The sequence below is a fragment of the Marmota marmota genome, unplaced genomic scaffold (assembly GCF_001458135.2).
Source record: "Marmota marmota marmota unplaced genomic scaffold, marMar, whole genome shotgun sequence".
NCBI classification, from domain to species: Eukaryota; Metazoa; Chordata; class Mammalia; order Rodentia; family Sciuridae; genus Marmota; species Marmota marmota.
This window is the reverse complement of record NW_026000196.1, coordinates 3,631,248-3,644,199: the sequence shown is the minus strand read 5'-3', so window position 1 is coordinate 3,644,199 and position 12,952 is coordinate 3,631,248. Positions and strand designations below refer to the sequence as shown.

At 38.1% G+C, this 12,952-nt stretch overlaps 1 protein-coding gene across 6 annotated transcripts in view; it reads left to right on the top strand.

The window, feature by feature from the left end:
• Pde8a (phosphodiesterase 8A) overlaps window positions 1-12,952 on the top strand; it is a 157,522-nt gene that overhangs the window by 81,953 nt on the left and 62,617 nt on the right. For all 6 annotated transcript variants that reach the window (XR_007342819.1, XM_048790197.1, XM_015493022.1 and 3 more), the window contains one exon: window positions 918-1,108. Coding sequence is in view for 4 of the 6 variants with exons in the window: in XM_015493022.1 (XP_015348508.1) it covers window positions 918-1,108 (191 nt within the window). In the remaining 2 variants the exon portion in view is untranslated. The remainder of the gene's footprint in view (window positions 1-917; window positions 1,109-12,952) is intronic.

The following is a 12,952-nucleotide window of genomic DNA, read 5'->3' as shown; positions in this document are numbered from 1 at the left end:
TTGCATTCGTGATATTTGTGCTGTGGGTATACTTGAAGGAAGTAAACCGTGGGGAAGAGTGTTTCTGTTAGCTTTGAAGTCTTTGAAGAAACAGTCCATAGCAGGCAGGCATCCCCTCTAGGGAGATCTTTAGGGAGATGAACATTTATAATGGCTGCTCCATCTCCACCTGACCCATTACTGTTACCACATTAATGAGTCTGGCTCTGAAGAGATGGAGCCATGTTCTGGTTCAGGAGCCAGCTCTGGTTGGGCCCTGGATGGAGAGGGAAGAGGTAGTAGATCCAGGCCTCCCAGATCTGGGGCTGGAGCTAGCATAGCCAGCTCTTGTCCTATCATCCACACAGATGTTGCCTATCACACCTGGTATTGTTCCTTTGTCACTTAAGTGGTAGGCTTTGAAATGTAATATTTCAGTCTACCTATTGTTACTTTTACAATCAGAGTGATTTTTTTAACTTGAAGGAACTATATAAAATTTGGTGTCAAAACTTTTAAATACAATATTGAAATAATTGAGTGTTTCTATAGTTTCACTGAAATATTAGCATTTGTCATCAGAGGCATACTCCATTAAGTTTCTGTTTACTAAATAAATATTGTGTATTTTAATTGATTCAGTTTCAATATAAAATGCTCTATTAAGTCTTTGTTGAGTTCTGCCAGTGGGTTTATTAGCAAAAGAAGTAAGTATATGAGCCATGCACTTGAACTTCTAGACTAAGAGTAGATAGATAATAACACTGATTCGGGGAACTGAATGAGAATGCTGTGAGTTATGGATAGAAGAAGGATTTGAATTTGATGATTATGTTCTTGTGTGACCTTGCATGAAAAGAGTTGGGAAATCATAGTTAATAAATAACAATTCTAAAAACATCTCTGAAAAAAATGTGTATGTGCTCTTTTTGATTCAGGTACTTTTAGTGTTTACCAAAGAAGATAACCAGTGTAAGGGATTCTGCAGGGCATGTGAAAAAGCAGGATTTAAGTGTACAGTAACCAAGGAGGCACAAACAGTCCTTGACTGTTTCCTGGACAAACATCATGACATCATCATCATAGACCACAGAAATCCCCGTCAGCTGGATGCAGAGGCATTGTGCAGGTAAGCGCACTACTCAAGCCTAAATAATCCCACTGGCATTTGTAACAAAAAATGTCTCCTAGAAACATTGAGTTGAATTCAGTCTCTCAATGGAAAGTAAGCAAGACATTAGAACCTCATTATTTCTTAGACTAATCTCTCTTGTTTTGTGTGGCTTTGCTTTGTTTAAAAAAGTTTTAAAAAATGTGAATGAGAACCATTAAGGGTTAAGATGAAACTCAATGTTTAATTAAGCATAGTTATCAACTGCATGTTACTGTGACAAAAATTATAATAATTTTCCAGATCGTTTTTTAATTTAAAAAATTTCAGAATTGTTTTCTAATATTAGAGAAATGTACTTCATTTATAATGCATGCAACAATATTAATATCATGAGAGAATTTTGGGTTGCAGGCATAAATCTAAAAAAGTGCTTCTTTAAAATTAAAGAAATTTTTTTTGCTGCTGATAGATGCAAAGTGAAGTAAACTACCATTTTATTTAATAGGGGAAAGACAAATCATGACTTTAGTATAATGTACTATATACCATAGTTATAGGATATTTATTTAATTATATAACATAGTTAGGATATTTAAAATCTTGACTTTTGATAAAAAAAGATTTAAGCCAAATATAAAGAGTTAAAAATTGACATGACAAATAGCATCATATCAAAAGGTTGTTTGCGGGGGTACCTAGTTATTTCTTCATGTGCTTGCTTTCTTGGTGGCAAGAGCCCACATTTCTGATAGTAAGACCAGGTGGCTTTCACCCTAGTATGTTTGTATTTGTAGTTTCCTCTCTGACCTTGATCTAGTAGCTGAAGTGCTGCCTATATTCCTTGCCAATTGACTCTGCAGCAAGGCATTATCACTATAGTACAGAACTATTTGACATCTTGTCTGGTCAGTCACCAAGGGAAATAGAGAAAGCTCTGGCCTGGGCAGAGGGAAGCAAACGTCCTAGCTCAGCTTTTCCCCTGTCCACCTGCTGGGCTGGGTAACTCTGCCTTCTCTGGAGATGTTTTATCTCAGCTGTAAATTATTTTTTTCAGCATTCTTTTTGTTGTTGTTGTTGTTATTTATACAAAATAACAAATACAAAATACAAAAAAGTAAAATGCATTACAATTCTTACTACACATATAGAGCACAATTTTTCATATCTCTGATTGTATACAAAGTATATTCACATCAATTTGTATCTTCATACCTGTACTTTGGATAATAATGATCATCACATTCCACCATCATTTATAACCCCATGTCACCTTCCTTCCCCTCCAACCCCTCTGCCCTATCTAGAGTTCGTCTATTCCACCCAAGCTGCCTCTCCCTATCCCACTATGAATCAGCCTCCTTATATCAAAAAAACATTCAGCGTTTGTTTTTTTGGGATTGGCTAACTGCACTTAGCATTATCTCCTCCAGTGCCATCAATTTACCTGCAAATGCCATGATTTTATTCTCTTTTATTGCTGAGTAATATTCCATCTTTTTAATACATTCATCTATTGAAGGGTATCTAGGTTGATTTCACAGTTTAGTTATTATGAATTGTGTTGTTATAAACATTGATGTGGTTGTGTCCCTGTAGTATGCTGTTTTTAAGTCCTTTGAGTATAGACTAAGGAGACAGATAGTTGGGTCAAATGGTGGTTCCATTCCCAATTTTCCAAGAAATCTCCATACTGCTTTCCATATTGGCTGCATCAATTTGCAGTCCCACCAGCAGTGTATGAATGTACTTTTTCCCCCACATCCTCACCAACATTTATTGTTGTCTTCATAATAGCTGCCATTCTGACCTGAGAGAGATGAAATCTTAGAGTGGTTTTGATTTGCATTTCTCTAATTGCTAGAGATGATGAACATTTTTTCATATATTGATTGATTGTATATCATTTTCTAAAAAGTGTCTCTTCAGATCCTTGGCCCACTTATTGATTGGGTTATTTGTTTTTATGGTGCTTAGCTTTTTGTTGTTGTTGTTGTAGTTGGACACAATACCTTTATTTTATTTATTTTTGTGTGGTGCTGAGGATTGAACCCAGCTTCCCTCACATGCTAGGCGAGTGCTCCACCGCTCAGCCCCAGCCCCAGCCCCGGTGCTTAGCTTTTTGAATCATATCATCATTTTGAGTTCTTTATATACCCTAGAGATTAGTGCTCTATCTGATGTGTGAGGGGTAGAGATTTGCTCCCAAGATGTAGGCTCTCTATTCACCTCACAGATTATTTCTTTTGCTGAGAAGAAACTTTTAGTTTGAGTCCATCCCATTTATTGATTCTTGATTTTAATTCTTGTGCCACAGGATAAATTGAAGAGTATTGGTATTAGTTCTTCTTATTAAGGAAGCTGGGGCCTAATCCCACATGGTGGAAATTAGGGCCTACTTTTTCTTTTATTAGACTCAAGGTTTCTAGTTTTATTCCTAAGTCCTTGATCCATTTTGAGTTGAGTTTTGTGCATGGTGAGAGATAGGGATTTAATTTCATTTTGTTGCATATGGATTTCCAGTTTTCCCAGCACCATTTGTTGAAGAGGCTATCTTTTCTCCAATGCATGTTTTTGACACCTTTGTCTAATATAAGATAATTTTAATTTTGTGGGTTAGTCTCTGTGTCCTCTATTCTGTACCATTGGTCTACCAGTCTGTTTTGGTGCCAGTACCATGCTGTTTTTGTTATTATTGCTCTGTAGTATAGTTTAAGGTCTCATGTAGTGATGCCACCTGCTTCACTCTTCCTGCTAAGGATTGCTTTAGCTATTCTGGGACTCTTATTTTTCCAAATGAGTTTCATGATTGCTTTTTCTCTTTCTATGAGGAATGTCATTGGAATTTTGATCGGAACTGCATTAAATCTGTATAGTGCTTTTGGAAGTATGGTCATTTTGATAATATTAATTCTGCCTATCCAAGAGCAAGGTAGATCTTTGTATCTTCTAAGGTCTTCTTTGACTTTTTTCTTTAGGATTCCATAATTTTCATTATATAGATCTTTCACCTCTTTTGTTAAGTTGATTCCCAAGTATTTTATTTTTTTTTTTTTGAGGCTATTGAGAATGGGATAGTTTTCCTCGTTTCCCTTTCTGAGAATTTGTCACTGATACAGAAATGCCGTTGATTTATGGGTGTTGATTTTATATCCTGCTACTTCGCTGAATTCATTTACTGGTTCTAGAAGTTTTCTGGTGGAACTTTTAGAGTCTTCTAGGTATAGAATCATATCATCAGCAAATAGTGCCAATTTGAGTTCTTCTTTTTCTGTATGTATCCTTTAATTTCTTTCGTCTAATTGCTCTGTCCAGTGTTTCAAGAACTATGTTAAATAGCAGTGGTGAAAGAGGGCATCCCTGTCTTGTTCCAGTTTTTAGAGGGAATGCCTTCAATTTTTCTCCATTTAGAATGATGTTGGCCTGGGGCTTAGCATAGATAGCCTCTATGATGTTGAGGTATGTTCCTATTATCTCTAATTTTTCTAGCATTTTGAACATAAAGGGGGTGCTGTATTTTGTCAAATGCTTTTTCTGTGTCTATTGAGATGATCATATGATTCTTATCTTTAAGTCTATTGATGTGATGAATTACATTTATTGATTTCTGTATGTTGAACCAACCTTACATCCCTGGGATGAATCCCACTTGATCATCGCGCACCATCTTTTGATATGTTTTTGTATTCAATTTGCCAGAATTTTGTTGAGAATTTTTTTTTACATCCATGTTCATTGGAGATATTGGTCTGAAGTTTTCATTTTTTGATGTATCTTTGCCTGGTTTTGGAATCAGGGTGATACTGGCCTCATTCAATGAGTTTGGAAGTGCTGCCTCTTTTTCTATTTCCTGAAATGAATTGAAGAGTATTGGTATTAGTTCTTCTTTAAAGGTCTTGTAGAACTCGGCTGTGTATCCATCCAGTCCTGGGCTTTTCTTGGTTGGTAGACTTTTGATGGTATCTGCTATTTTGTCACTTTAAATTGATCTGTTTAAATTGTGTATCATCCTGATTCAATTTGGGCAAATTATATGACTCTAGAAATTTGTCGATGCCTTTGATATTTTATATTTTATTGGGGTACAAGTTTTCAAAATAATTTCTAATTATCTTCTGTACTTCTATAATGTCTGTTGTGATATTTCCTTTTTCATCATGTATGTTAATGATTTGAGTTTTCTCTCTTCTTCTCTTCATTAGCATGGCTAAGGGTCTGTCAATTTTATTTATTTTTTCAAAGAACCAAATTTTTTTTCTGTCAATTATTTCAATTTCATTGATTTCAGCTCTGATTTTAATTATTTCCTATCTTCTGCTTTTGGTGTTGACTTGTTCTTCTTTTTCTAGGGCTTTGAGATATAATGTTAAGTCATTTATTTGTTGATTTTCTTCTTTTAAGGAATGAACTCCATGCAATGAACTTTTCTCTTAGAACTGTTTTCATAGTGTCCCAGAGATTTCAATATATTGTATCTGCGTTCTCATTCACCTCTAAAATTTTTTTAATCTTCTCCTTGATGTCTTCTGCAACCCATTGTTCATTTAGTAGCATATTATTTAGTCTCCAGGTGTTGGAATGGATTTTATTTCTTATTTTATCATTGATTTCTAATTTAATTTCATTATGATCTGATAGAATGCAGGGTAGTATCTCTACTTATTTATATTTGCTAAGAGTTGCTTTGTGGCATAGTATATGGTCTATTTTAGAGAAGGACCCATGTGCTGCTGAGAAGAAAGTATATTCTTTCGTTAAAGGATGGGATATTCTATACATGTCCGTTAAGTCTAAGTTATTGATTGTATTATTGAGTTCTATAGTTTCTTTGTTCAGCTTTTGTTTGGAAGATCTGTCTAGCCATGAAAGAGGTGTGTTAAACTCACCCAAAATTATTGTGTTGTGGTCTATTTGACTCTTGAATTTGAGAAGAGTTTGTTTGATGAATGTAGATGCTTCATTGTTTGGGGCATATTTATTTATAATTTTTAAGTCTTGTTGGTTTATGGTTCCTTTGAGCAGTATGTAGTGTCCTTCTTTATCCTTTTTGATTGACTTTAGTTTGAAATCTACTTTATTTGATATGAGGATGGAAACTGCTGTTTGCTTCCACAGTCCATGTGAGTGGTATGATTTTTCCCAACCCTTCACCTTCAGTCTATGGATGTCTTTTCCTATGAGATGAGTCTCTCAGAGGCAGCATATTGTTGGGTCTTTTTTTTTTTTTTTTATCCAATCTGCTAGACTATTTCTTTTGGTTGGTGAGTTTAGGCTATTAACATTCAGGGTTATTATTGAAACATGATTTGTATTCCCAGCCATTTTTGTTTATTTTTGATATTTAATGTGACTTGGTTTCTTCTCTGATTAGATTTTTCTTTAGTATAATACCTCCTTCTGCTTATTTTCATCATTGTTTTTCATTTTCTCTTCTTGGAATATTTTGCTGAGGATGTTCTGTAGTACAGGCTTTCTAGTTGTAAATTCTTTTAATTTTTGTTTATCATGGAAGGTTTTTATTTCATCATTAAATCTAAAGCTTAGTTTTTCTGGATATAAGATTCTCGGTTGGCATTCATTTTCTTTCAGAGCTTGGTATATGTTGTTCCACGATCTCCTGGCTTTGGGGGTCTGGGTTGAAAAATCTTCTGAGATTCAAATTGGTCTCCCCCATATGTGATTTAATTTCTCTTTATTGCGGCTTTGAAGATCCTTATTCTGTATGCTAGGCATTTTCACTATAATGTGCCTTGGTGTAGATCTGTTGTAATTTTGTACATTTGGTGTCCTGTAAGCCTCTTGTATTTGGTTTTCCAATTTGTTCTTCATGCTTGGGAAATTTTCTGATATTATCTCATTGAGGAGATTGTGCATTCCTTTGGTTTGAAAAATCTGTGCCTTCTTCTATCCCAGTAACTCTTATATTTGGTCTTTTGATGCTGTCCCATAATTCTTGGAATGTCTGTTCATGGTTTCTTACTATCATCACTGTGTGATCAACTTTATTTTCCAGATTGTATATTTTGTCTTCATTATCTGACATCCTTTCTTCCAAGTGATCTAGTCTGTTGGATATGCTTTCCGTTGAGTTTTTTTTATTTGATTTATTGTATCCTTCATTTCAAGGATTTCTGTTTTTTTTTTTTCAGAGTCTCTATCTCTTTCTTGAAGTAATCTTTTGCTACCTGTATTTGCTCTCTTACCTCATTGTTGGAGTGATCAATTTTTGCCTGTATTCGCTCATTTAGGTCATTCTTTAATTCACAGATCATTTTAATTATGAACCTTCTGAACCCATTCTCTGACATTTCATCAACTTCACTCTCCATGGGTTCTGTTACTGTAGAGTCCTGGTTTGTTTGAGGCACTTTCCTCCCATTTTTTTTCATGTTGTCTATGTGTCTTCCTTTCTTGCAGTGTGGATCTGAGATATTACAGTTTCTTCCCTACATTCTTGTAGTACCCATGCAGATTGTCTGTATCTCACCTTGATGTTGGGCTTCCAGACCCTTCTGGTGTTCCTCAACGAATGCTACTGCATCCTAGATTAGGTTCTGTGCAAGTTGGAGTGGGTGGATCTGGACTGCTGGGCTCGACCTTCTGAGGTAGTCTGCTGTTGGGAAGAGGCAGTTCTGTGCCAGAGGTTAGGCTCTGGTGGGTGTCTGCCCCACTGGTGGAGGGGTGGACTAGACCTACTGTGAGCCTGGGTCCCGTGTGGGCTGGTGTGGACCATCAGCTGTAAATTTGGAACACTTATTTTCCAAGATCTCTTCTTTCCCTAACATCTGATGGGTATCACTCAAAGGAAGGGCAGGAAATATATAAATTATGTGATGTCTGAGTATGTTGGTGGAATGCTGCAAGGCAGGAGAGATATCTAAGGAAGGACAAAGGGATGCCAAGTTAGAAAAGCTGAGGCAGGGGATGGGAGGAAATGCTAAGGAAAACTTAGCCTCTTTCCCTGTCTTCTGCAGGCTCAAACATAGCCACTGGTATGTGCTGGACAATGGAAATTTATATTCATAAAGGTGACTGCTGGATCATCCTGTATTATGAAAGAAAAACTAAGTTATATTAGTTATGCTGCACTTTTTAAATCATGATAAAATATACATAACATACTCCACTTTTTTTGTTTTTTGTTTTTTGGTAGTGAGGATGAACCACCACTAACTAAGCCACTACCCCACCACCACCTTTTTTTTTTTTTTTAATTTCAAGACAGGGTCTGGCTTTCTCAGGCTGGCCCTCAACTGGCTATCCTCCTGCCTCAGGCTCCCAGTTAGTCAGGATTATAGGTATGTACCTCTGCGCCTGGCCTCTGCTCCACTTTTTTTTTTTTTTTTTTAATTTTCATGTGGTGCTGAGGATTGAACCCAGTGCCTCACGCATGCCAGGCGGGGGCGCTACCACTTGAGCCACATCCCCAGCCCACTTTTTAAGGGAAGAAAATACACGGTTGTGTATTTTGGGAATATTCTAAACACATAGGGTTAATTAATTTAACAAAATTTTATAGAGCCCTATATAAGAGAATTTTGTTTATACAAAAGTAAATAAAATTAAGCTACATACTACTGAGAAATTAAGCTACATACTACTGAGAAAAAATACAAATACCAAATTCCATAAATATTATAATCATTTTTTCATCATATAAAGGACTATTTTATATAATTTTTAAACAAAGAGTAGGAACTAAATTGCCTAACATGGTTCTTAAGAAATGCAGAATGTCATCTATGATATTCACTTCTACAGAGTACCCACCACCCTTTATCCAACCTCTTTTGGGGTCCTCCAGTTCCCCAAGGGAAAGCTCCTGAGTTTCAGAATTTCTCCTTCAGGTTGAGCCCAACTTGTCTGGATTTGGTTGCCAGATAGATCTGTTCCTCTTTCCCGGAATGAATCTCCAACATTTGAAGACAGAAATTGTGTTCCTTCAAGATATGTCTTTGCTGAATTGAGCACATCCTCATTGCTGTTAGTGGCCCCTCATAAGAGTGTGGTTTCAGATTCTCACCCCATCTGGGGATCCTCTTCCAATTAATAGCTCTTGTAAACCTGGCTCTGAACTGAAAGTTCACAATAAGTTTGGATGGACCAGTGAAGAGCAAACAGAACAGTACCCTCCCTTCCCCTACCAGAGAGCAGACCTTTACAAAAGCAGACTCTGGTCACATTCCTTTCCTGATGGCTGCATTCTCGCCTGGGCCAAGAATCTCAAGTCTTTCTCTCTAGCTTTTTCCTACCACAGCATCTTCATCTTATTGGGTAAGAGTTTGGGGTGGGGTTTGGGTCTTTCCTACCATTCATATTGAATTTTCTAGACTCAGGAGCAGGCCTTAATTTATTATCCTAAGTTAATTTCATCTTGATTCTGGCTCTTACCAGGTTCATCTCCCTGTACATCTCCCTAGAGGGATGCCTGCTTGCTATAGACTGCTTCTTCAAGAACTCTCTATAGACTCTGCTCCTTAATTGGCTTACTGTTTCTCCCAGGAGACCTGCACAATCAATGAGTCCTTAGCCTTGAGGGAGGATTGTCCTTCCCTCTGTCTTCCCTTTTAGGATGCCTAATTGACACCTGTGGTCTTTGAAGGATTTTTCATCAGTTGCTGACTTGTTCAAATAACTGGGGGCATTTGGAATTCCTTACACTCCTTATGAGTTGCCTTCCTGAAGGTCAAATATTCTGTGCTGTATTTCCACATTCATGATTTAGGGGCCCTACTTTGCAAGTCTCAGTCTGCATTTGATACTAGAGCCATATAGATGAATAAGACATGATTCTCACCTTCAAGGAACTAATTTTCTAGCTGGAGTATGTCTTTGTTTTGTACTGCTATAACAAAATACTTGAGACTAGGTAATTTATTTATTACTATGCTTTTAAACTAACAAAATTGTACATACTAATGTGTGGTACCTTATGATATTCAATACATGTATGCATTGTGTAATGTTTAAATCAGGTTAAACATATTTATCTCCTCAAATATGCATCATTTCTTTATGGTGAAAACTTTCAGAATTCTTTCTTATAACTTTTTGAAATGTACAGTATATTACTGTTACCTGTAGTCACCTCACTATGCATAGTATAGCAGAATTTCTTGAGAATGGTAATCTATAAAGAATAGAAAATAATTTTTCTCTTAGTTCTGGAGGCTAGGAAATCTCAGATCAAGGGGCTTGCAGGTTTGGTTGTCTGGTGAGTGCTGCATCCTCAAAGGCTGCATTCAGTCCCTCTTTTAAGAGCCTTGATCCCATTCATGAGAGAGGAACCCTTATGGCCTATGCACCTCTTAAAGACCCCACTCTTAATGCTGTCACATTGATGCCACCTCAATTTTGGAGTAGACACATCAACTCATACAGAGGACAAGTGAGTGACTACAGTACAGAGTTACAAGTGCCCACAGAAGAGGTTTACACATAGTGCTCTGGGTACCTGTGTTAAGGAGGGCTACACAGAGGATATTTGGGTTGAGTCCTGAAGGGTGGATATAAACTTTGAAAGAAACTTTCTGATAGAGGGAGCTTCTACCGGGTAGGAAAATGAGGGTGTCTGGGCTCCTCTGCTCAGTGCTGGTGGCTGCCAGCCAGTCAGATGAGGATCATGGTTTAGTAGACTGAAGCAGCAGACACAAGCCAGGTCTGGAGGCCCAGTGTGCTGAGCCAAAGGCTCTGAATTCTACCCTTTGGGCAATTAAGACACTAGCATATTCTGTGCAGGGCAGTTCCAGGAGAAGATGGAAGATCACTTGGCACAAAGTAGAGGATAGTGTGGAAGACAGGAGGAGTAGAGGCAGGTGAGCCTGTGGTGGGGCTGCTGGAGGCCATTTTGTGCAGTACCTGTATTTCCTGTCAGGAGATCCAAAAGATAGCAAGAGAGAAGATCACGCAATAAAAAAGCAAAGATAAGACAATAGAGATAGAAGAAGCTGGGGAAGCAGAAAAGGACAGGGGTTTCCACTCTGATCTGTTGTACTGGGGAAATATCATAAGAGTGTGCTCCACACACTTCAGTTTCTGAAGCTTAAGTACCGGTGGCCCTAAAGGAAGGCAGTGGGAAGAGGCTTTAATTCTCTCCCACTGCATCTGCTAAGTTTGGGATGTAGGAGTTGCACTAAAGAAACAGACAGCCAAGCCCCAGCTGGTCAGCAGGTCTTCTGTGAGCTTGCCAGAGGCCCCACTGCTACCCCTGTTGCCGCTTTGTTCTTCACATTCTGTGTGTTTAGAAACCTGAGATGGGATTGGACAGAGCCATGGTTTTTCCTGTTGTGTTGTAGAAAGGAACAGAAGCACAAGGAGGCTGAAACAGTCCTTCACATACTGCAGTTTTAGAACAGCAAACTACATCAATTCTAAAATTTAGTTTGAGAACAAGGAGAGCAGTCCAGGAGTCACACTGTGCAGTAGATGCGCCCACCCACTGCCTGCACTCGCCAAGCCTGACTGCACCTGTCCACCTGACCTGCAGCTCGGAGCTCAGAAGGAGTTGCTGGCACCTAGGGTCCAGTGCAGGGGTGCTAAGGAAACTTTGACCCTCTCTTCTGACAAACTCTCAGCCTGGGTAGGTGCTGCTCCTTTTCAGTGGTGAGTGAACAGGATGAAGCAGGGGACCTATGAAGATCTGCCTTGGCATATCTTCAGGGAAGAATAGCCCTAAGGAGCATCATTTTTTTTATAAGAAACTGAAAATCTTTTTGGAGACATACGCTGAGTGTACTCTGAAGAAGTGAAGAAATATTCCTTTGTGCTATAGGAGCATGGCTCTGTAATGAAAAGGAAGGTTTTGTAAAAGGAGATGGAAGAAACACTACATGGAAACCCAAAGCGCATTAACAAAATTAAAATCTGTGTTGAGTGCAGAAGCAAGATTGACTCGGTTCCAGATGCTTTCGTGTAATTTCTTGATTCACCTTGGTCTGCAGATCCTTTTTACCATTGGAAATTTCATTATTTTTTATCTGAAATTCACTCCATGTGGCAGAGAACAGTAGCAAAAGCACAATGAGTTGTGCTTATGCAAAATTTAACTCTATAAAGAGCTTTACCATGTTCGTATTGTGAGCCTCCATCATGTGGCTGTTTTTCCAATGTTTTGCCAAGACCATCAACAGAATTATTTGTAGGCGGCCCAGGTGACTTGAGACTGTAATTAGTTGCTCCCCATATCCATTTCTGATCTTTTCCTAATAATAGAATTTCTGATATTTAGCTGGGCCTATGGCCACTGAGAAACAATATTGCATTTGCTAGCTTTTCTTGAAGGTGGCCAGTGGAGCTATCCTGAGATCATCTGTGGGTTGCCTATGTGCTATTCCTGCATACTTAGGTCTCCTGCTGAAGAGAGGGAGCACACCCTTTTTCCTGCTGTCTGGAATGTGGACATTATGACTAGCACTCAACAACTCTTGGATTATGAGGAAGAAACCATGTATAGACAATATTGGAAAAATAACTAATGGAAGAGGCCAGGTTCCTGGCTGTTCAAAGTACTATGGCAGCCCTGGACTCTCTTCCTCTGTATATCTTTTATGTGTGAGACGGGTACATATAGTTAAGTAACTCTTCTTTGGGGCTTTCTATCATGTGTAGCCAAGTTGACTCCTACTAGTACACCAGGTAACATGGCTTTCAGAGAATCACGCTTTGCTCTCACAGAATCTCATTCTGCAGGATAGCGCTCCTTCTTAAATCTGCCTCCTATTGTCCAGGTGTACTTATTGACTGGGCCGAGTCATTTCTTTCCTAATTTTTATGATTCTAAAGGATGTCCCTTTTCTAGCAGTTCCTCCTCTAAATGCACTAGAAAAAGTCAAGAGTACGCCTCTACCTTCTTTTCACTTTTAG